Below are 24,635 nucleotides of genomic sequence, written 5' to 3' on the forward strand. Positions count from 1 at the left end.
GGACATACATGGTGTTATACCTTTATATACGCACTTACCCTGCCGGAAATGCCCTTATCTTGCTTCTAGAAATTTTTTACTTTACTTTTAATACCCAGAAAAAATGTTGCTTCTCTCTGTGAAGCCATCTGAGAGACTCAGGACAGAATTACCCACTTTTTCTTCTCTACTCTTATTTATTTTTTAACATCTTGATTGGAGTATAATTGCTTTACAGTGGGGTGTTAGTTTCTGCTTTATAACAAAGTAAATCACTTATACATCTACATGTGTCCCCATATCTCTTCCCTCTTGCATCTCCCTCCCTCTCACCCTCCCTATCCCACCCCTCTAGGTGGTCACAAAGCACAGAGCTTATCTCCCTGTGCTATGCGGCTGCTTCCTACTAGCTATCTATTTTACGTTTGGTAGTGTATATATGTCCATGCCACTCTCTCACTTTCTCCCAGCTTACCCTTCCCTCTCCCCGTATCCTCAAGTCCATTCTCTATAGGTAAGCATCTTTATTCCCATCTTGCCCCTAGGTCCTTCTGACCAATTTTTTTTTCTTTTTAGATTCCATATATATGTGTTAGCATACAGTATTTGTTTTTCTCTTTCTGACTTACTTCACTCTGTATGACAGTCTCAAGGTCCATCCACCTCACTACAAATAACTCAGTTTCGTTCCTTTTTATGGCTGAGTAATATTCCATTGTATATATGTACCACACCTTCTTTATCCATTCATCTGTTGATGGACACTTAGGTTGCTTCCATGTCCTGGCTATTGTAAATAGAGCTGCAATGAACATTGTGGTACATGACTCTTTTTGAATTATGGTTTTCTCAGGGTATATGCCCAGTAGTGGGATTGCTGGGTCGTATGGTAGTTCTATTTTTAGTTTTTTAAGGAACCTCCATACTGTTCTCCATAGTGGCTGTATCAATTTACATTCCCACCAACAGTGCAAGAGGGTTCCCTTTTCTCCACACCCTCTCTAGCATTTATTGTTTGTAGATTTTTTTATGATGGCCATTCTGACTGGTGTGTTATCTCATTGTAGTTTTTTTTTTTTTTTTTTTTGCAGTACTCAGGCCTCTCACTGTTGTGGTCTCTCCTGTTGCAGAGCACAGACTCTGGACACGCAGGCTCAGCGGCCATGGCTCACGGGCCCAGCCGCTCCGCGGCATGTGGGATCTTCCCAGACCGGGGCACGAACCCACGTCCCCTGCATCGGCAGGCGGACTCTCAACCACTGCGCCACCAGGAAAGCCCCGTCACTTTTCATTTTGCTTGAAAATTCAATCAGTCACAAATTATTGGTAATTATTTTTAGATTTTTCTTATACCATTGCCACTCACTATCCTCCCATAGATAACAGGCTGAGGCTGCCTACTTTTCCTTGTTGAGACTCTTCAAATCTTCTAATACATTTCTGCTAGAAGTCCTCCCCCAATACTAATTTTACTTCTCAAATGTATGTGTATAAAATACAGTCTTCTTAATAAGACAGTTTAACTATTGTCTAGTAATAATAAAATACTTTAAACAGTTAAAAATGGGCAAATGCTTTACAGTAGTAAAGATAGAATTTCAATAATTTATAAATAATAAAAAGATTCTTTATAGAGAAAGTTAAAAGAAATGTAAAACAAATCCAAGAAAGAGGCAAATCCTATAAGGAGAACTTAAATTATACATTTAAGGGCAGAGAAGGAAAACCAAAAACTAGAAGGATCATGCTTACTGCACTAACTGATGCAGCCGCTGTTATTACCGTAGCCCAGGATAACACATAAACGTCATCATGAAACTCTACTCACATAAGTTAAGGGAAAAATCAAGCTTAGGCCTAAAGAGAGGGAAACATCAGCAGCAATTTTTTTTTTTTTTAAAGTGACTTGGAAGTTGCCTAGATAGTGTTCTATAGAGTGAATTTCTAACTGGCTTACTTACCTAGGCAAGAATGTTACCACTTACAACGTATTGGTCATTCTACCACTGGAGGGAGCCTGGTCACATATCCTTTGATGTGACTTTTACTCTAAAAACTTCCTGGTCTCCTCTGGGAATGAATCAGAACCTCTACCAAGAATATAAATTCGTTTAACATAATGTGATGGTTTTCAAGCTTTTTCTTGTTTCTTTTAGTTTTTCTTTTCTTTTTGTTTTGTTTCATACTCACTAATGAAAATTTACAGCATCTCTATAGTCAAATCAGGGTCAAAGAAATGAACCCGGAGGTCACATGTGTTGGTATAGATCTATACTTAGAAAAAAATCATAATGAAAACAATTGATAAATCAAGAACAGAGAAGGGCTCTGATGCAAATACCTACCAAAACAGGTATCAAGGTCACAAGGTACATGAAAAACAGCAAACAGTAGGTTCAAAATAGAAGCTGAAAATAGCTTTTAGGATTCATGCTGAGAAGGATATTACTGATGTGATAGAAAAATATAAGCAAAGGATAGAGTACTGTAACTGTGATTTTACTGTTCTTTTCAAATTCAGAATTTAGTTTCCATTGACTACTCATGAAGTTGAAGTGACATAAGAAGGATTTACTACCTAAACAAAACACAACTGAAATTTTAAAAAAGATCTAAACATTGGCCAAAAAATAAGAATTAAAAAGCAGTTCAACTCAAGAAGGTATGTGAAGAATAACAGTCCATTAAAAATAATTATTATTCTCTATTTTGTTTCAAGAACTGTGAGAAATGGTATATAATACTTTACTGAATATCTCAGCAATCCTACAGGACTGACATTATTATACCCATATTACACGAGAAAGCTTGAGGCTAAAAAATGGTTAAGTAATTTGCCTAAGATAACATATCTATCAAGAGTAAATATTGTATGAGAGGTCTGATTCTAAAATGGTATTACCACCATGCTATTTGCATGTCAGCGAGACTGAGTAATGCCTACCTTACATTTTTGTACTATGAAAGGTAATAATTAAGGCTATTTGTCCTAGATGTCTGCTTTAGAAAATATCTCCAAGAATTATCTAATATAGCGTTGTTACTAAGCACTCCTGTATTACCATTTGTTTCCAAAATTAAAATTTGTTTAATTCACACATCAATAAGCATAAAGAAGAACGTCTCAACTGATTTATAATTTAAACAAATATGATAGAGTCCAAATTCAAAGGAATTTATCTTTTAAAATATGTTAAAAAAGAGAAGACCTTTTCCCTTTTCTTCCGCAAACTACTGGTAGACAAAGACAGGGAAATGTCAGCTTCTGCCTGTGCAATTCCTTTAAAATGTGTTCCCTTGCTGACTAGCATCATACACTCCACAAACCGTATCTAGGCAGTCATAAAATGCCCGAATCATGGAAATAATACTTATTAAAGCTAGAAAGCATTGGGGGTGGATTCAATGCTATACAGCAAATTAACTTTGTATTTTCTTCTTTACTATTATAACAAGAGTTCAGGGAGCTTGGATGCATATAAAGCAACATAAAGATAACGCTTTCCTTCTCGGCAAGGAAATAAAGCTTCAATATGTATATGCATGATGAGAAAAGATGAAGAGAAGTAACGTAGAATTCTATGTGTGGGGTCAGAGCTGTTTTGTCGTGTCACAGGTCAGTGAGGGTCTGAAGTATCTATGTGAAGAAACAAACTGGAAATAAGTTCCCATATTACTAATGCTTCCCAATGACAAATTAATGCTTTTTTCTTGGATTTTTTTTGAAAAGCCACAATTAAAGTACATCATATACGCAACTTGAGGCTACTTCAGCACAGCAGAGGCAAATAACAGAAACACTCTTTTACTTACAACAGAGATTATAGAAACTACTAGATTTACAGCAGATCTTCAGAGGTTTCCTAATAGAAGTTGATCCAGAATCCTCATGTTTAACTACAAGTAACATCTAGGCAGGGCCATGTATTAGCAACCAAAGCACACATGCCTAGGATAAAAGCACACATGAGATAATGCGTGTGTATAAGAACCCTCTTGCTTAATTAAAAAATCCAATTATATAACCACTTGGACTCTATTCCATATTCTTCAGAGACTATTAAATATTTTGAGGAACGATGAGAAAAAGAAGCATTGTGAATTGTTGCTAATAATGTAAATAGATTGTAAGAAAAAAGGCAAGTGACAGAAAAAAAAAACCATAAAAGAGGAGATCCAGGGAAGCATAAGACATACAGTTATGTTTACCAGCAGCTACAGATCTTAGTTGATGCAATATGCAAAACATTATAAAATTAAAAATGTCTATCAGTGGAGAAGGTAAAAGGAAATGTTTATTAAACAATCATATGATACTTTCTCTTATTCTACTTTATTCCACTTCTAAGGAATTAATATTGCTCTAATTTTTCCCATCATCGGATTAATATTAGGGTAAAATAAAGTAAGTAAAGAGCAAACAAATCTATTTCTATAATAAAATTATGAAAGTATAGCACTTATTATGTACTTAAGCACATAATAGATCTACCACATACTAATTTTTCTATGTTATATATTTTCAACAGTAAAATAATGAGACCTGAGAGGGAGTGAAAGTAAGGGAGTGAAGGAAGCAAATGCATCTAGCTGAAAATTTCTCAATATAAAATTATGATAAATAAGATCTGGTTGAAAAACTTAATGCAGCATTTAAAAATTGTTCTGTAAAAATAACCATATCACCTTCTCTAAATTATTCCTATGACACCAACTTAACATTTTTGGATTTGACATAGAGTCACAAAATGAAAAGTTAGGCATTTAACAACATCTTTACACTAGCTATTTTCAAATTTTACACATCTTTTAATAGAAGAGTTAGCCCTCTGTATTTGTTGGCATAAGCTATTTTATAAAATGAAACCCTATTTAATTAATCTGTGTTGACTCAGAACTCTGCAAATAAGTATTAATTTTCATAGATACTGCCTAGTGCCAATACCCCCGCCATTAAATGTTACGTAATTTGCTCATTTTGCAAGGATTAGTAATGTGAACTAAAACAACTAAAAAATATTACCAAAACAAAATAACTTCTACTCTAGGAGGAGAGACCATGGTAAATGCAGCACATTAATTTTTGTACTCTGCATTATTAACTCTGTAAAGGTCATTTTTAAAACTTTATTTTTCTTAGTATCTTTGAAACAGGTGGTAAATGCAATTTTAAGTATTGATTACTGGCTTCTGAGGAGCAACCATGAATTACCCATTTCCAATAACTACAGTAATGAGCTTTTGATAAATCACTGAAGTAAATGAAAATAAAATCTGCCTTTATTTTATTAGATTCTGGTTTTCTGTCAAACCAGTCTAGGAAAATAAAAATATTTACAGTGATAACATTACAGAAAGTCATTTCACAAAAGTATAAACAAACCCATAGGACTACAGGACTTCCTATGTGCTATGTTAAAAATAATCTGTATAGTCTAATAATGTAACCTTATATATGGAATACCAAAACAATGAATCTTTTTAATGCCATAAATATGTGCACTTAATACTATGGTGACCAAAACAATTTAAGGATAAAGAAAATATAAGCAGCTTTTGCAAGAATATTTATTATCCATACTACACCTGTTTCAGAATTATTTAAAGAGACTCTGGCTTCAAAGAGCAATTAATCAAAGACCCACTGTCCTAAATTTGTTATTAAACGGAAACTCGGTGTTCGGTTGACCTAAACCGTACTGTATAGCAACGCCTAACCAAGTTATTACTATTTAAATGGACTGGAAACAAAACCTCTGCTCTCTACTTGGATTACATACTGATCAATTTTATGACCTTATTGTGAGTATATATCTACATAACCTTGGCTAAAAAACCATTGTAAAATCATCATCTCTATATACAGTTAAACATTAATTTCATGTATAGCCAAAACTGTTCAGGATCATCTTGGCAACACATAAATTGTTTTTCCTTTGTCACATGTATAATTTTTACAATTATTAGGCCAATCAGTACGAATCAGATGAGTTCTTTACAAATGAAGTTTTTTTCCGCATTACTGAAATAGCACTGACTCTCCAACTAATACAGAAGCAGTGTGACTACCCGTGCTGCACGTAGTACCGGTTTCTCTCTTTAACGCTCAGACCGACGTTTAATCAGTGTCCTTCTTCAGGAGACTGCCAACTTTAACAACAGAATAAGCGGTATGATATCAAGACACAATGGCGAGTACTCGCCCCGTATTCTGAATCACGGCAGATGTACGAGGCCACTTCCTTCACAGATTTTTGACAGTTTCTGAATCACAGCCCCAAACGGCGAAGCTGGTGGCTGTCCGTGGTGCTGAAACGCACTCTTTTTCTGCCCCCTCACTGAAAAAACTGTCACCCCCATTCCATTTTGAGAGGATAAAAAGACTTCTAAATGTAGATGTTCGAAAAAGGAACTGTTAAGTTTCTGGTCAGAGACCGCTAACTAGTGTGTGTGCGGGGAGAGGCGGCGGGGCGAGCAAGCTGGAAACCCCTGAGGGCATCTCCCTTTCGACGCCGGGAGACCCAGGACTGCGGGACTGCGGCAAAGATCAAAAGCGCCGCGTCCCGGGCGGGAGCCGCGGGCGGGAACGGCGCCCTCGCGAGGGCAGCCCTCGGCCGGGGCCAGGCGGGCGAGGCCGGCGAGGGGCGCCGAGGCCGGGGACGACGGCGACTCTCCCCGCCAACGCGCGAGCCCCGGGGTGCTTTTGTTTTTGGGGTCTGAGGGGCGGGAGGGGTGGACGAAGGGGAGCCCCCACCGACATTCATATGCACAGGTGGGACAACAAAAGACCCTGCCGCCCGCGCAGGGGCGGCTGAGCCAGAGCGGCCGCGGTGCCTGGCCGTGGGCTCGACCCCCCCCTCCTCACCGTCCCGGCCACTCTTACCGTCCCGGTCGCACAGCTGAATGGCCTCCAGGCTGAGGTTTTTGATCACCTCCTCACAGGGGCTGGTGGGGCTGCTAAGGGCATGATCCAGGCGCGGCACCTCCATTTTTCCAACCCCCTTCTCACGTCCGCCTGCTTCGTATCCAGGCTCTCTCCGCGGACCGTGTGAGAGAGAAGGGCGGGAAAGGGAAAGGGAGTGGCGGAGGAAGGGAGGAGGCCTGGGACGCGGCACCGAGGGGCCGAGGCGACGGCAGTGGCGGGAGCTCCACTGAGCGTGCGGCTCTGAGAAGCCGAGACAGTCCCGGCGCGAGAGCGGGAGGGGGCGCGCTCCCGGCGGGAAGAGGACGCGGCGCGCGGGGAACGTGAGGGAGAAGGCACGGGGCGCGCACGCGCGCGAGAGGACGCGCCCACCTGCTGGCGCGCGGCGCTCCCTGCCCCCCAACCCCTTGGCCTTCCGTGCGTACGCGGCCCGGGGGGCCCTCGCGCCTCGGCGCCAGCAACCCGGCGCGTGAGGCGTCGGACGGCTGAGCGCGCCGGAACGGCGGGCGTCGCGGGGCGTGGCGGAGGCGCCCGCTTGTCCCTCTTTGCTGGTGAGGGCGGTTCGGCGTTCCTTCCCTCCTCACAGTGTTAGTCGGAACCAGGTTGGCACTGCGGCGTCTGCACGAGGAGGTGAGAGTGAGCAGTTTGTTTGTTTATCAAGGATTGGAAGAATGAGGGTCCAGACCCTTTTATATAGGGTTTTGGAGCCAGCGGGCTGCCTTCGCCCCCTCAAGGTCCCGGGCTACTCGCAGCCCAGACTTAACGTGTTCCGCTAGCCAGTCCTCAGAAACAGCTGCGTCTGTGTGAGAAATGAGCGGCTTAACTGAGGAGTGGCGTGGTTTAGGGACAGGATTTTGGTCGTCCCGAAGGAGGGGCAAACAGGGGAATTCAGACCTGCCAGGAAAGTGAGGGAATGAGGAGATGCCCGCCAGCCTGCTGGAAAGGCAGCAGACGTGCTTCGGGGGCCCCAGCTCCCCACCCCAAACTTCTCAGTCTAGCTTCATTCATTCATCCATTTATTCACCCAACAAGTAAGTAATAAGCGCTTACTCTGTGCCAGGCTTTGTTCTGGGCGCCAGTGAAGGTGGGAGACGGTGCCCTCAGGATATGGAAGGAACCTTTTCCACGTGGAAAATGTGCTTCCTTAAGTTACCCTAAACTTGTCTGCCCATTTTTTAAAAAATGTCACTTAAGATTTAGCAATAAATCACTCAGTGGAGGTGCAAATGATTTTTAAAAAGAAAACAGAGGTCACAGCCTGTTGATCTCTGTTGCCATTTGCATCTTTGGAATAGTTTTTAATTTCGTAGCTATCTGGGGATCAAAAGTAGTGCCCTCTCCCCTTTTGAGTGTGGATTCCCATTTGAAATTAAAGTTTCTTTTCACTGATTTCCCAACTTCAAACCTAAATGTTAACTAGTAGAGTAACAATTTACATAAAGATTGCTGTATGCTACCCTTTCTAGTCACATCCATTTAGCCATGACAGAACTAAATCTAGTTAATTGAAGCCTAATAAAACAGATGAACCAGCTTAGGGTAAAACAAGCCTGTGAGACAATTTGGCACGACTGCAAGTTGTTAAAAATCTGTGGAAGATAACTGGGTCTCTTAAAGGGAAACGTCCTCATTATGAACTTAGGTATTAACGAAGATGGATCTCCTTCGTGTAGTTTGAAAGAACTTTTGTGTCAAGTGAGGAGTGTCCCCAAGGAGACGATAAATTTTTACTTGTCAAGAAATATGGCAAGATGGGGCTTATTAGTGAATTTCCTGTGTTCCAAAGACGAACACAGTTTCAACTAGAAATTGATGTTGTCAGCCCAACCACAGTGGGTTCATCTTTCAGAGTGGTGGTAAATTTACAAATCTTAAAAGGAACTGTGTAAGATAGATTACCAATTTATTGATGTACAGATGAGACATATAATTCATGCATATAATTAAAATTATAACTTATACAGATATTTAGGAAGCACCTGCTGTGTCCAAGGACAATACACTAGATGTTGGAAATTTTGAGTTCATATCTATGAGCAAAGATAGACATTGAAAAAGTAAAATGATGAGTGTAATGGGGAAGAGGAAGTATGGGAGCTTGGGGAAGTGCACACAGGGACCCCACCATAGTTTGGTTAGTTAGGAAAGCCTCTAAAAGGATTTTATGTTAAAGGAACGGGAAATGTGTGAAAGGCTTTAAAAAGGAAATTACCATGATCAGATTTTTTTACCATTACACAGAAAATTTGTGTAATGAGAAAGGGGGTAATGTTTTGAGAAATGGTAATGTGATTTTCTGGGCATAAGACCTCTTCAATCCCAAGCACCTTTATGCTGAGGATTTAGATTATTACATAAGAAAATGAGAACTCTTTTCTTCTCATACCTAAGTTGCAGTGGGAGGAATTGTAATCCCCATACACTTACATCATTTAATTGTTAGCTTGAGGTGCCCACTATTACAGTCAAGATCCTACCAATCATTCACGCTCGAACTCAAATGGTACATTCTCTGTAAAGATTATTCCCACTGCCAAAAATCTTTTTGTTTTATTTAAAGCCCTTGACAAGAAGTTGTTTACCTTTGAATAAATGGTAAATTAAAATCCTAATGAAGTAATCTAAAGTCTTACTCATTCTGAGCCCAAACATGCCTACTGTAAGGTCAGTACAAAGGCCTTAATTTTCCCCTCTGTCGGTCATACACAATAATGATAATCCTGCTTCCTTCTGCACACATATATTCAATTCTCTGGGTAAATGCTGCTAGTTCTTTCAAACATTTCTGATGTCACATTGCTTTGAGTCCCTCTCTCACTCTGGACACTGTCCTCTGGATAGCTCTAATTTTTGTAAGAGTTCATAGGTGAACACACTAGGGGTAGAAATATAATAATATATAATACAAATATTATAAATTATATTACAAATATATGTAGGGGAATACACAGTAGTCTATCACTGTCTTTGCTCTATATGTCAGATGTCTTGTAACACAGCCCAGGAACACATTAGCTTTTCTGACAGTGTTATCACTCTGCTGACACGTCCTGAGCTTACAGTCACATAAAACCTATCCTTCTTCCCTGAACATTTCTTAATTCCCCCCTTGACGTTGTAAGTTTTGAGTACATATTATAGTATTTGCAGAGAGAAGATACTCAGTACAGTTTGCTAAATTATTTGATTGAAGTTCATTCAGTACTTTTAATGTGTTTAATTATATTGTTGCAACTAGCCTAGGATTTTCTCAAACCCAAAGAAGAAGTCCTTTAGGTAAGTTTTTAAGTGCAGAGATCATGCTTATAGGACCCACAGCTGTAGGCACAACCCAGTTTTTTATTATTAGGCAGAAGGCAAAGCGTGAGAACCAAAACCATAGGTAGAAGCAAACTCCAAAAAATGCATAGTAAATGGAGTGTTTTTTCTTTATCTCATAACATTACCATAACTTTTCGTAAGCTCTTATTATAAATGGTAGCATGAAAGAAAACTCATGATTGATAGAGACAAACTTGAAAGCAACTCAGATACTCTAAATTCTTTAATTTGATTCAAGTTGAGTAGAGTCTGGACTTGTGAAGATCAAATGAGATAATGCATATGAAAGTGTTGTGTGAGCTGTGAGGCACTTCAGAAAGTTAGGATGTTGTTATTACTGGGCACTAAGAATGCCATTAAGAAAAGATTTCTGGGCTTCCCTGGTGGCGCAGTGGTTGAGAGTCTGCCTGCCGATGCAGGGGACGCGGGTTCGTGCCCCGGTCCGGGAAGATCCCACATGCCGTGGAGCGGCTGGGCCCGTGAGCTATGGCCGCTGAGACAGCGCGTCTGGAGCCTGTGCTTCGCAATGGGAGAGGCCACAACAGTGAGAGGCCCATGTACCGCAAAAAAAAAAAGAAAAAAGAAAAGAAAAGATTTCTTGTCAATTTTACAGTACAAATTTCTGGATATATTTTAATAGCTATTTCAAAACATTAAGAACTTCCATATTTAGAATATCTTTATGATTCAGTGTGTTGGGGCCCTTAAAAATTATGCCTCATTTTGTTTGCTTTGGGTTTTAATGATAGATTTTTGCCAAACCCATAAGCAAATATTCAACATTGAATCTCTGCCCAGTATTTGATTTCTACACTCCTAGTTCTGTATCACCAAACACCAATGGGAGAAGGTAGAGAACTATAATGACTTGATCCATTATAAATCCATGCTGTCAAAATTCAGCTTGCTTAACAATTCAATGGCTATTGCAGACCACTTCTCTTTGAAATCCCCCAGCTCTACTCTCACTTTCAAAGGATGATGTCTCTGTCTCTCTTTCCTGGAAAAAAAAGGAAGGCAGAGTGAAGTTTCTCTTTTGTTCTTACCTTTAGCTCAGTAGGTCCTGGTAAAATTTGCTACTTTGCCTTCCTTCATCTGTGCTCTCCAATCAGTGCCTGTGTATTCCAGAATATAGTTAACTCCCTATTTTTACCCCCTCCAGCTGTTTTGGTCTTTTTCTTTCCTCTGATTCTCTTTTTTGTTTTTAAACATTACCAAATCTCCTTGATTTTTTTTCTTGATTAAACATCATTTTATTTTAAATTAAGGTTTAACAGATAAATTATTTCTGAATGGTCACAACTAAATCCCTTGCTAGTATGTTAGCATTATACATAAACATAAAATACACCCTTGCCAGAAACACTTCAACGTTTAAAACTAGGTACCATGAAGCACTGACACAGTATGCTGGATTATAACTGAATTTTGATTCCCACAACACACTTCAGATCAGTTCACTCTGCATTGCTCTCCAGGGCTGAATGGAAGGGGACATACCACACAAGGGTCAGTGGAAAGGATGGAAATGTTTCATCTTCAGCGCTGGCCCTAATGCTCATCAGATCTTATAAATCCCAAGATAAACGTGGAAGAACATCAAACTCATCTAGGGGAGCTGCTCTTTCCCAAGGTTTCAGTTCCAAAAGCTTCTTCCTCAGATGGAAAGTAACGAAGGCAGGGTTTCTTTTTAGAACTCAGTTAATATTTCAATGTGTTTTCTGCCAGCATCTCATAGATACGTGTGCATAAATATATGCACATTTATAAATACACACACACACACACACAAATTTGCTCCACTATCTAATGTCATCTAATGTCACCTTGCTTTATTTTTCTCAAACAAATAAAGCCTAGCTCTGGGTATGTGTTTACTAACAGTATTTGTTCCAAATCTCCTGGATTTAAAAAATTATCTTACTTGAACCAACCAGTTACTATACAAGTTTTAAATTTTCTTAGGTAAATAAGGATCCCATTATAAATTGTGAAGTATCATAAAAGTGTTATTCATTGCTTTTATTTCCTTTTAATCCTCATACAGTTTAACACCCATCTCTACCACTCTGATTCTTACTCTTCAAAATCATCTTTGGATTTCGTGAGATTTTTCTTTTTTTTTTTTTTTTTCTGCAAGATTTTTCACATCACCAAGTATAAAGGCCTTTTATCATCTGCATCCTCTTTGATACTTCAGCAGTTTACTTCTGAACTTCTTTAGCACTGAACTCTATTGGATCTCTTCCTTCACATGTGCTTAATGTTTATCTAGCTTCTAAGCTACCCTCTTGAGTGTAGGTGTTTGTTAAAGTTCAGCCTCTGACATTATGTTCTTCCCTGTTTAAAGCCATTTCCTCTGAGAATGCATGCATTCCCATGAATTTTAATGTCTTCTTAATGTTTAAATTCTCACCTTTAACGTCAGATCTGTATCTCAAGTTCCCAACTATAAACGAAAGCCATTGGCCTATTTCCAGTTAATGAGCATTTTTATTTACATTCCCATAACCATTTCTAATTGATCTGTTCATCCCAAAAACTGATTACCTTTTCTGATTTCTTCCATTATAATCACTGGCAACAGTATCCTTTTAGTCACGCAGTGTTACCCAATTTTCTGATTTTCTCTTTTCCTCTTTAAATGAAACTATCCGGAAAATAATTAAAATTTTGCAATAGTTCTTGGATGTGTGATTTTTTTCTGAATTATAAATACTGCTAACACATTAAGTTCTCATCATTTTGACCAGATTTTTTGAAATTACCTTGTGAATAGTCTTACTACCTCCCTTCTTCAATCATGCTGCTACTAAGATTGGCCCGCTAAAGCACTTTATTGATCAGAACTTGCTTGATAAATTACAGTGGCTACTTATTTTTGTTCTGCAGTTACTGAAGTTTTCTAGGCAGTTATATGACAATTGCAAAGCAATGTTGTAAGAAGATTAATCTGTCCATGTTTCGTGGGATAAACGTAATGGAGGAAGACAGGCGTTTAGGAGATTATTATAGTCCAGGCAAAAAACATAATGTATTATAGACTAAGACATTAGAAATGGGAATGTAAAGGAAGCAATGGATTTGAGAGAGTGGTGTTATACTGTTGTTTTCTGAGGTTATTTTTAAAAATCACAAAAGGAGAGGTCCTTCAATATTTTGACACTTTAGAAGATTAAATTGTTCACTCATATTATTGATGGCTACATACTATAAATATTAATATTATAGTACAGCATCCTATAGCAAATGAAGCAAGAAAAATGTATTGAACATACTTCTTCCATCTGTAAACCCAAGTCAGTGCACATTATTGAGCGCCGTTAGATTTTCTGGGATGATACAAAGACACTGCCCATGTCAACATTTCCCCTTACACCATGTTATTGCTGTTATCCTATAATACAGATAAATGGAGTTGCTTCTAGCTAATTTTAGCAAGAGTAGGTGGCATCATAAAAATTAGCGCAGCAGCTATTCACAGGAGGGGCTTCAACTAGAAAGTGGCAATAGTGAGGCCATGGAGACAGATAGCTATCACCTTCTGCTCTTCCTAATAAATCCCCATCATTCAGACACATAAATGAGACTATTTATTGTCCCAATATGTGTTCATATTCATTGTATAATATTCATAAAGGTGTTAAATGCTTCAAAGATTGGAATATTTGTTTTACCATTTCTTTGTTTGAAACTTCTCCACAATAGCTAAGCCAAATTGTATGTGATTATGCCTTGCAGCTAGAAAACTATTTCCTTTTGAAGTAGTCTGTTGTATCTAGAGAGAGCTCCAGAGTCAGCATTGTATGGAATCCAAAACTTCCTCCACTGTCAGTGTTTCCCCACTTATCTTGAAGACACAGAGAACAGTTAATTCTTCTTCACATGACAGCCGTATGTGTATAATGCAAAACATGGTTGTCTCTTCTGATTCGTCTTTTCTCCAGTCTGAATCTTCTCATATTGCAGCTTGACTCAAAGCATATTGAGTCCTTGATTTCCTCTGAATATGCTCTAAAGTTATATATTTCATTCTGAAAATACAATGTCCAGGACTAAACACAATATAATGGAGGAGGTCTGATTACAATAGAGCAACTTATCTGAACATAAATTTCCAGTGCATTCACATTAAAAATGTTATTTGATTATTATTTGACAGTGTATGTCTATTCATATTTGGAAAGTCCTTCACAGTAACTTTCATTTATTATTCCTCACAGCAACTTTCTTGAACTTTTGTTTTTAAAGCTGAAAGAAATGCCTACTGTCATTTTTACAAATCACAGACGATATTAAAGCTAATTATGCATAACATATAAAAATGGGATAACTACTGCAATATGGTTGTATTCTATGTAGTCTCTTGATTACTCTGTGGTCCTTAAGACCTTTAAATGACACAGTATGTCATGAAATTTGATAATAAGATTTTCTGTTTATGATAAGTGTCGTATAACCACACAGTATCTGTGGATTCACACATTTTGTGGGACAGATCATGGGCTAATCTTCCATGGTGCGGAAGGTATTGACAGTTCTTGAAATGCGATAAAGAAGCCTTATTTCAGATATTCACAGGAAAAACCTGACAGCCTTATAAAGATTTAGTGGATAATGTTATAATGATAAGGGAGAATATTTCTTTGGTCTCTTATGTGATGCTTATTTATTACAGTGTAGTCTGACAGTGCATTTACTTTTTCCTCCACAAAAATGTTGCTCAACTAAACTAGTAGTTTGACTGTTTAAGATATCACAAAACTGAGGAATAAAGGGAATAAAGGGAATAATCAAACATAGCCGAGAGAGAGACTAAGTCTACAGAGACACTACATAGATAGTAAGCCTACTGAAAAGGTCTTAATACTCCCAGGAACCAGACTGATACAAATACAAAGTTAAAGTCTAAGCCATCACCTGGCAAAATTGAGCTTTTAAGAGACTAGGCGCATTTAGTTTTATTCTTGCCACCCACTACATTTTGTTGCCCTGGTTTCTATTCCATATTATTTCACTGTTTTACACCCATGCATCAATCACTCTTTCTAGATCTTTTTCTTTCTTTCTTTCTTTTATATCATAGAAACTAAATATCCCTAGTGGTATGGGGGCAGGGGGAGGAAAAGAAGACAAAACAAAACAGATATGATACTTAATAGGACCATGGTAGGCCCTCAGTAGTCAGCTCCTCTATTTCTCTTTCTTAAGGATGTCTTTATAGGTGGCCCAAACAACTGTTTACTTCAGGAAATATATTAATATGTATTCAGTCAAACTAATTTGTATGGTGTCATATGAACAAATCACGTATCTAATTTGTTTTATAGCTTTAAAATACTTTTTTGAACATCTTTTTGAAACTGTGCTAGAGTTTCTTAAGACAGCTCATAATGACTTTGTCTCATGTCTTCATAAGAGGCTGAGAATCTCTAGTAGTAAATGGTACAAATGATATTTTTACTGGTCTCATTCACCTTATGGATGAGCAGAAAAACCCTTATGGGTCAAAACCTATGATTGATTTTTTTCTTCTGCCACCTCACAGGAAGACTTAATTTGGATATATTAAGTTTCTATTTCAAGGCACTCTTCTTTCTCACTACTAAGGCTTCAGTGCCTTTATCAAGATAATGGCCTCTGAATGATTTGAAAGGGTAAACTTGTGGAATTGTTTTTATAGCTGAGTTATAAGATAATTTAGCTTTCAGGTTTCATCCTTGACCCCTTGACTATTTCTATCTGTTCTTTATCCTTTAGTTTCTCAGACTACAAAGAAGACAGCTAAAGCTAAATCAGTTAAACACTGTTTTTGTTTGTTTTTGTTTTTTGTTTTGGATGGTAGTGGCCTGTGGATACTGAGTAGAAGGAGAATGTTTGCCAGGTCATTGACTTATAGACTAGAATCAACAAAAGTAAACTCCATTGGTTTGATTAATGCAATTAACAAAGATTTTTAGTACTTCCTATGTAGGGTACTAAGAACTAGGACACAGAGTATAAGACTTTCTTCTGAGATTGAATTTACTCATGAGAAGGTAACAGTCTCCCGCTATTGAAGAGACCTCAAATTCACACAAATAATTTGCTTTTCATGATATAGTATATGCTCTAACCAATTTTTGGTCAGAAAGAAAGACATTAGTAGTTTTCTGGTATGCCAGTGTATAGCCTAAAATATATATAAAATATGACACTTCATCCTAATTCACTCTTCTTTCATTTTCCATACTGTTGGTTTGTTTTATAGTGGTAATAATTGATCTGTACTTGAATTCTGTGTAGCAAGCATGTGCTTTATAATACTGATTTAGAGGAGAAGGGCATATGGAGAAGGAGAGAAGATACAGAAAAACCTTAAAATTTTTATCAAGATATTTGTAAGTATTGATGTTTCACCTTTTTACACAAAAAAGTAGAGCTTAGAATAAGGCAAAATGTGGCAAATGCTGTAGGAGGGGAAGAAATTGTGTGCTGTGGAAGCAGAAAGAAGGAAGAAATTAATTTCAGCTAGGGGAAATCTATGTGAATAAAATGCTTGTCCTGAGTGCCATTAAGTACAATAAACTAAAGTGCCATCAGGTTGCTTCTCTAGGCTCTGTGTTGTACTCAGAGTGCTGCTGAGTCAACCGTTTAATCTGTAGAGGTATCCACAGAAGCATTCATCTTATCCCCAAAACATTTTTTTATTTTTTATAGATATATCAGGAAAAAACAGTTTGATTAAATGGCCCATTGTCGACATACCTGATATGTTCTTTCAGGTTGGGTCCTTCTAATGAGTAGGGAGGATGAGCGCTCTATGTGCAGAGGCCATTTAACAATGATGAATAATGCAGGCAGTTATACAGACAACTTTAATCTCATTTAATGTAATGAAAGTACTTGTATATAACATAAAATACCTCCATACTATTATAAAGGCTTATATTTAAAGTCTTTATTTTCTTGTTTCACCTATAAGGATTACATTACATTACATTATAAGATTGGTCTGGCAGTGCTATTCTTTGAAAATCTGGGCTTCTGAATATTGACTCTGGTTGATTCTGAGTGATCACCTATGATACCATAAGTTTTAATTTTTAAATTAAAATTATCAAATATTGTTTTCTTACGATATATTTTGTGACTATTATAATAAAAGTGTCTGAGGCTATTTAATCTCCTATAAATATAAATATGATTTATATTTCTCTTAACTAAAATATAAGAATAAATGTATATTCTATAATTTAGATAAACATATATCTATATATAATTCTATATACCACATAAGAGTATATATTTATATTAATTAAAACCATAGCAGTTTCCATGTTTATAACCTCAATAATTCTGTTCTCTGCCCATGTCTTCAAATAAAGCCTAGAGAAACAAATAGGACCTGTTTTATAGACGCTACCTAATAGTGCCACAGCACATGACTTCCAAACAGATTTATAAATAGCATCACTAGTCTATATTTTGCTCTAACTACAAGCAGTGTTTAATAAAATAATTTTAGAGGATATAAATTTTCAACTGCCAGTTTTTACCTCAGTGAGTTTTTCATTGAGATATGCATGTCTTTGTCTTACGTGTGAAATTTCCAACTATCTATTCTATATATTTAAGCTCCACACTTACAAAATGTAAAAGTCTTTTTTATCTCAGCTCAGTACATTATAAAATCATCTTTTATAATAATTCATATTCTGTTACCAGGACCATTCATTCTTCTCTTTTCCCATTATGTCTTCTGGGCTTTTGCCAAGCATATACCATCAAGAGGTAACAGTTCACACTTTCTCTTTGACCCCAGTGTGAAGTTACATTTATGAAAAGATAAAAATACATGGAAATATTTCTAATACGTCTAAGATTTTTTTCCTAGTTAAAATATATCTAAAGTAAGAATAAATAATAAGCACACATAGATCTATTCTGTATACTATAATTTCAGGGTTATAAGATTATAAAGTGACACAGATATCACATGTTTTCATAAAGTCTTTATTATATATACTTCTGTATATATTGATATACATGACCATCAAAGCTGAAGTGGGAGGTCCTTGTCTTTACCCTGAGTCTGAGCTGCTGATGCCCTCCTCAGACTGTGTCTACACATTCCTAAACTATGGTGGTGTAACACAGAGAACTAAAGAAATATTGAGAACTAAAGAAATATTGAGGAATAAAGAAATATCTTAAAAAATGACAACTAATATGATTAAAGTTTCAGAGTTAATTGATTGTTTTTTTAAATTTAATTTTATTTTATATTGGGGTATAGTTGATTTGCAATGTATTAGTTTCAGGTGTACAGGAAAGTGATTCAGTTATAAATATACATATATCCATTCTTTTTCAGATTCTTTTCCCATATAGGTTATTACAGAACATTGAGTTCACTGCGTTATACAGTAGGTCCTCGTTGTTTATTTTGTATACAGTAGTATGTATATGTTAATCCTAAACTACTAATTTATCCCTACCCCCCACCTTTCCCTTCTGGTAACCATAAGTTTTTTCAAAGTCTGTGAGTCTGTTTCTGTTTTGTAAATAAGTTCATTTGTATTTGTATCATATTTTTAGATTCCACATATGAGTTATGTGATATTTGGCTTTATCTGACATACTTCACTTAGTATGATAATCTCATCCATGTTGCTGCAAATGGCATTATTTCATTCTTTGTTTATGGCTGAGTAATATCCCATTGTATATGTACATCTTCTTTATCCATTCCTCTGTCAATGGACATTTAGGTTGCTTCCATATCCTGGCTATTGTAAATAATGCTGCAGTGAAAGTTGGGGTGCATGTATCTTTTCTAAGTAAGGTTTTCTCTGGATATATGCCTAGAAGTGGGATTGCTGGATCACATGGTAGTTCTATTTTTAGTTTTTTAAGGAACCTCTATATGGTTCTCCATAGTGGCTGTACCAATTTACATTCCCTCCAACAGTGTAGGAGGGTTCCCTTTTCTCCGCACCCTCTCCAGCATTTGTTGTTCATAGACTTTTTGATGATGGCCATTCTGACCAGTGTGAGGTGATACCTCATTGTAGTTTTGGTTTGCAATTCTCTGATAATCAGCGATGTTGAACATCTTTTCATGTGTCTTTTGGCCATCTGTATGTCTTCCCTGGAGAAATGTTTATTTAGGTCTTCTGCCCATGTTTTGATTGGGTTGTTGTTTTTTTTTTTTTTGATATTGAGATGCTTGTATATTTTGGAGATTAATCCCTTGTCAGTCGCTTCATTTGCAAATATTTTCTCCCATTCTGTGGGTTGTCTTTACGTTTTGTTTATGGTTTCCTTTGCTGTGCAAAAGCTTTTAAGTTTAATTAAGTCCCATTTGTTTATTTTTATTTTCATTACTCTAGGAGTTGGATCAAAAAAGATATTGCTGTGATTTATGTTGAAGAGTGTTCCGCCTGTGTTTTCCTCTAAGAGTTTTATAGTATCTGGTCTTACATTTAGGTCTTTAATCCATTCTGAGGTTATTTTTGTGTGTGGTGTTAGAGAATGTTCTAGTTTGAGTCGTTTTTTAAAACTGACTTGAATGAAAATTGTTTGGGTATCATAATGCACACAACATTTTTTCAGAATTTATAGGCACTATTCTAAATACTTTATATGTATTTATTCTTTTAATACTCATAACAACCCTTGAAGTGAATACTATTTTTATCCTCATTTTACAGATGAAGAAAATGAACACAGAGGTTAAATACTTGCTCAGAGTCCCAAAGCTTGAATCTGAACTGAGATAGTTTGGCTTCAGGCATAATTTAAAAAAAAATTTTTATTGGGGTGTAGTTGCTTTACAGTATTGTGTTAGTTTATACTGTACAGTGAAGTGAATCAGCTATACGTATACATATATCCTCTCTTTTTTGGATTTCCTTCTCATTCAGGTCACCACAGAGCACTGAGTAGAGTTCTCTGTGCTATACAATAGGTTCTCATCAGTTCTCATTAGATACTGTCTATTTTATACATAGTATCAATAGTGTATGTATGTCAATCCCAATCTCTCAATGCATCCCACCCCCTGCCTTTCCCCTTGGTATTCATACATTTGTGCTCTATGTCTGTGTCTCTGTTTCTGCTTTGTAAATAAGATTGTCTATACCAACTTTTTCAGATTCCACATATGTGCGTTAATATACGATATTTGTTTTTCTCTTTCTGACTTACTTTACTCTGTATGACAGTCTCTAGGTCCATCCATGTCTCTACAAATGACCCAAAATATTCCATTGTATAGATGTACCACATCTTCTTTATCCATTCCTCTGTTGATGGACATTTAGGTTGCTTCCATGTCTTGGCTATTGTAAATAGTGCTGCAGTAAACATTGGGGTGCATGTGTCTTTTTGAATTATGATTTTCTCTGGGTATATCAGGCATAATTTTTATCTTTATATTCAAAAAAGGGAAGAGAAGAAAAGATACACACACATACGGGCAGAGAAAGAGAAAGAAAGGGAGGAAGAGAGAATATGTATATGTGCTCAAACTCAGTCTTTTCATTTCTTAATAAGAAAGAAATACTGGGTACAGTTTCATAACTTCCTACCATAGTTAAAATTTTCATAGAGAAAGAAGACTCACGTCACACTTTCCTTACCCACTGAGGAAAGAAAAACACTGATAATAGTCATTTTCAACTCTTTTCAGTATTATTTAATGTTTTGAATTGTGGCCTGTTGGCAATTTTCTTCTCTTTTCTTTCCCCTTCTCTTTCTCCCTTCCCCCTCTTCCTTCCTTCCTTCCTTGATGATGACAGTGACGGTATACTGGAAACTTGGGGAATGGCTAAAAGGCTAGAAAAGTTTTCATTTCCTGCCTCCCAGCCTCATCAGGCACAGTTTTGTGAAACAGTTTTACTTGTATTTGAAATAGAATGAATTTTTGTTTTGTTTATGAAGAAAGACACACCTGTGTGCAAAGCCTTGAATAATAGAAGGGACTCCACATATGATCTGTGATTCTAAGTCAGTCTAAATTACTATTTCAACTGTCTTCAGACAAAATTAATAGATTCTGTAACCTAATGCTGCCCCTGGGATTATCTACAGCAGATTTGCTGAAAACACAGAATGAATGAGAATTAAAATACCCTTAAAAATAGCAAATTGGAATCTTTAGACTCATAAGTGATTTCTTTGATGATGATCACTTAATTACTGTTGTTACCCTACCTTTTCAAGGAATGATGAGCCATCTATCTTTAGAACTATCTTAACCTATCTGCATACATAAAAGGTAACTAAGGAAAAGAAAACATAACAGCAACCTGATAATAATACATATATAATTTTCTGACACAAAATAGAAATGTAACTTGATCACATAATCACTTGAATTTTTCTATACATAGGAGAAGCATTAGACTTAAAGTTTTGAGATGCATACAGAAGTGTGCTGGTAAATTGGCTATACAAAGCCTTGATTTGTAACATTTGACTAGTTTTGTGGTATAAATACTCTTATCATGGGTTGATTTCAAGCTACTAATGGTTTAGCAACTGCCTTGCAAAATTTATGAAAATTTAGTACTCAGCTCTCTCATACAACTAATATATAATTATATGACTTGGTTACTTAGTCCCAATGATATAACTGCAGTAGACTGATTATGTCATGGCCCCAGTGCTTCATCCCTTGTGTATGCACATCCTTTGCCGTGTGGCCTTTGTAACGTGCTCCCACTGATATTCTTGAACCAGCCAAGTGACTTGCTTTGACCAATGGGATGTTATCAATCATGATACAAGTGGAAGCTTGAAAAAGACCATATTTCCACTCTTTCTCTTGAACTTCTGCTATTGCCATTAGAACATATCCAGTCTAGCAAAAGCCAAATTTTCCTGCATTGAAACTAATATCATCCTAAGTCAGTTGACAGTCAGCCAATCCCAAGACATGTGAATGAGTCCAGCCAGAATCACAAATCTGTTTACCTGACCTACTGATGAGTACAGATGCATGAACAAGCCCAGCCCAATTACGTGGAGCCGTAGGGACATAGGAGATAAATACATTTTTAATGTATTCACTGAGGTTTTGTGGTTTTTTGTTATGTAGCAATATTTTGTTAATAGATAACTGATACAATGATGCTCTTAGTTGTCCAGTTTTAATTAGGAATAAAATAATTTATACAAGAGGCAATATGCTTGTGGAAAGAGATCAGTGAAACCTAGGTTTGAATCTGAGATCTACCACTTATAGGTGGATGACCCTGAGAAATTTATTCAACCTCTCTCTGCTTAAGTTTTCTCATTTTTAAATTGTGGATAACTAGCCTTGCAGGGTTATTGTGAAAATTAAATATATATCATTGATTAATAGCACAGATCTGGAATCTGACTGACTGGTGTTGATTTCCAGCTCCACCATTTTAATACTTGAAAGCACTTAGAATTACGTAGTTTTCACTTACAGCAAACATTGTAAGAGCTATCTAAACTAGAATTTGATAAATAAAGTACCTGGGACACAGTAGGTATTCATTAAATGTCAGAATCATGTAACATAGCTATTTGTTTACTAAGGAAAAGTGAAGTTGATGTTCTTGTAAAATTAGTTATAATAGTTATTTTTAAGTGTTAGCAGAGATTATCTGGAAGGGGAGCAGAGTGGCCAAGCAAGGTTAAAGCAATGTTTGTAGAGTCCCTTTGATCTCCAGAAAACAGGCCCCCCAAATCGTTACTCTAACAGTTTCTAAGGAGAAAATTTCAACTTGGGATCCATAAGTGTAAATTTAGGGGATCTATTTAAATTACTAGCAGAGATACGAATTTTTGCCTTTCTATCTAGCATATTTATGCAAGCTAGCTTTCTTGCTAAGGGCGAAATTGAGGGAATTGAGGGATGCCTGTAAACACCTGATTTACATGTTAGGACAAAGTCTTCTTAGATAAGATGGGAAGAAAATCAGAAAGCAAGTCAGAAAGAAGGAAGATTCAAGGAGATAAAAAGCAATCAAACTCAGTGCCAAGAGGGTAACATGGTGTAGAACCTGCCACAGACTAGAAGGAGGGGTAGAAGTGCAGTACGTTAATTGTGAATTTGTACATTCTGAAGATGACTCGACGTTCCTTGCTTCACAGACCAAGAAAAGGAGGGCCATGGGCAATAACAGGTGTTTGGAATCAAGTTACCACTTCTTGGAGGAAGAGAAAAATACTGTAGTATGTAGCTCTTTAATGGAAAGTGGAGTGAGGTAGGCATATATAGGCCTGAAATTGAATTGTCATTTGGAATGTGTGCCCCCTTCCTGGAGTAAGCACCTAAGATGTATGAGAAAGCTTGCCAGGATACATGAAACCTGCCAACTGCTCTTCATGGAGACAAGTTTACACAAGTATTGAGGGAGCCAGAAGGAACCTGGAACATAGTTGTAGTGACTTGGAGATTTGCGGAGGGAATCTGGAAGACTAAGGGGAGCACAGATGGATTTAGATATCAAGTTGAAGGTTGTGACTTTGGCACAAAAAGCAGAATGCAAAAGTCATATACTGCTTATGCAGATGCTATTGAAAAATAGGGTTTTATTTTCTTTGTGATGATTTGTTATGGTATTATGATGGATTCCTGATTTGGTGTAGGATAGTAGGCAGTGAAAGACTGGAAAGAGCATACATGAAAAAAAATTTAATCTGATTAGGAAAGATCAAATTTGAGGAAGAAAATATATGAAGGAAAAAACTATAAAATCTGATACTTTGATAAATATCAAGGAAAAACAAACACATTGCATGTCTAGTAATTCTTGAGAGAAAATAATAGAGATGAGAATCAGGAGCAAGGCTAGTTCAAATGTTCCACGTTTCCTGACATAATAGGTGCTCAATAACTATAGTTATTAATGTAAATGTGTATATAGAGCTTCAAAAAACTTTAAAAATATCAATAAAGCCTATTTTTAAAGGCCTATACAAAAGCAAATCAAAACATTTAAACTAAGGGGAGAAACACAGTCTTATAAATAACAAGATTTGGTGAGATTGAGTTTATAACTAGAAAATGGAGATTGTTAGGAGAGCCATCTGCCATGGGCCATTAAGGTTCCTGTACTTTCTGACTTGGTATGCAAAAATGCAAGACCCTGACTGCATTTTGCTCAGGCCATTCCTCAGCTTTGTGTTTGCAGTGAACAACCTTGAGGGATGAGGTGATGTCTTTCTTTACACAAAGAACAAGTTTACTTTTACCTACTATGAAAGTAGTAAATTCCCCAAGCTCAGTGTTCCTCTCCAGAAATGCAGCACCTGTTTATGAAGGCATCCATTTAGGCCCACTTGCATTATCCCTGTGGGATTTGGAAGGGCATAGGGAGTGAAAGCAAACTAACAGGAAGTTCTGGCTACTGCTTTGTCATGAGTAATAAAGTCCTTTGTCTCTGATCTA

The 24,635-nt window shown here is 37.0% G+C and overlaps 1 protein-coding gene and 1 long non-coding RNA gene across 8 annotated transcripts in view; one reads left to right on the top strand and one right to left on the bottom strand.

Moving 5' to 3' along the window:
* The window catches only part of PHYHIPL (phytanoyl-CoA 2-hydroxylase interacting protein like), a 91,750-nt gene extending 84,438 nt beyond the window's left edge, over positions 1-7,312 (bottom strand). The window contains exon 1 of one of the 2 annotated variants that reach the window (XM_060286351.1): positions 6,863-7,312. Coding sequence is in view for 1 of the 2 variants with exons in the window: in XM_030843976.2 (XP_030699836.1) it covers positions 6,863-6,968 (106 nt within the window). In the remaining variant the exon portion in view is untranslated. The remainder of the gene's footprint in view (positions 1-6,862) is intronic. The other variant, XM_030843976.2, reaches the window with a different exon arrangement.
* Positions 6,873-24,635, top strand: part of LOC132593625 (uncharacterized) — a 475,128-nt gene continuing 457,365 nt past the window's right edge. For 3 of the 6 annotated variants that reach the window (XR_009559340.1, XR_009559339.1, XR_009559341.1), the window contains exon 1: positions 6,879-7,531. This is a non-coding gene — a long non-coding RNA (uncharacterized lncRNA). Of the gene's footprint in view, positions 7,532-24,635 lie in introns of all 6 variants that reach the window. The other 3 variants (XR_009559337.1, XR_009559336.1, XR_009559338.1) reach the window with 3 other exon arrangements.

Source organism: Globicephala melas, chromosome 16 (assembly GCF_963455315.2).
Source record: "Globicephala melas chromosome 16, mGloMel1.2, whole genome shotgun sequence".
NCBI lineage: Eukaryota > Metazoa > Chordata > Mammalia > Artiodactyla > Delphinidae > Globicephala > Globicephala melas.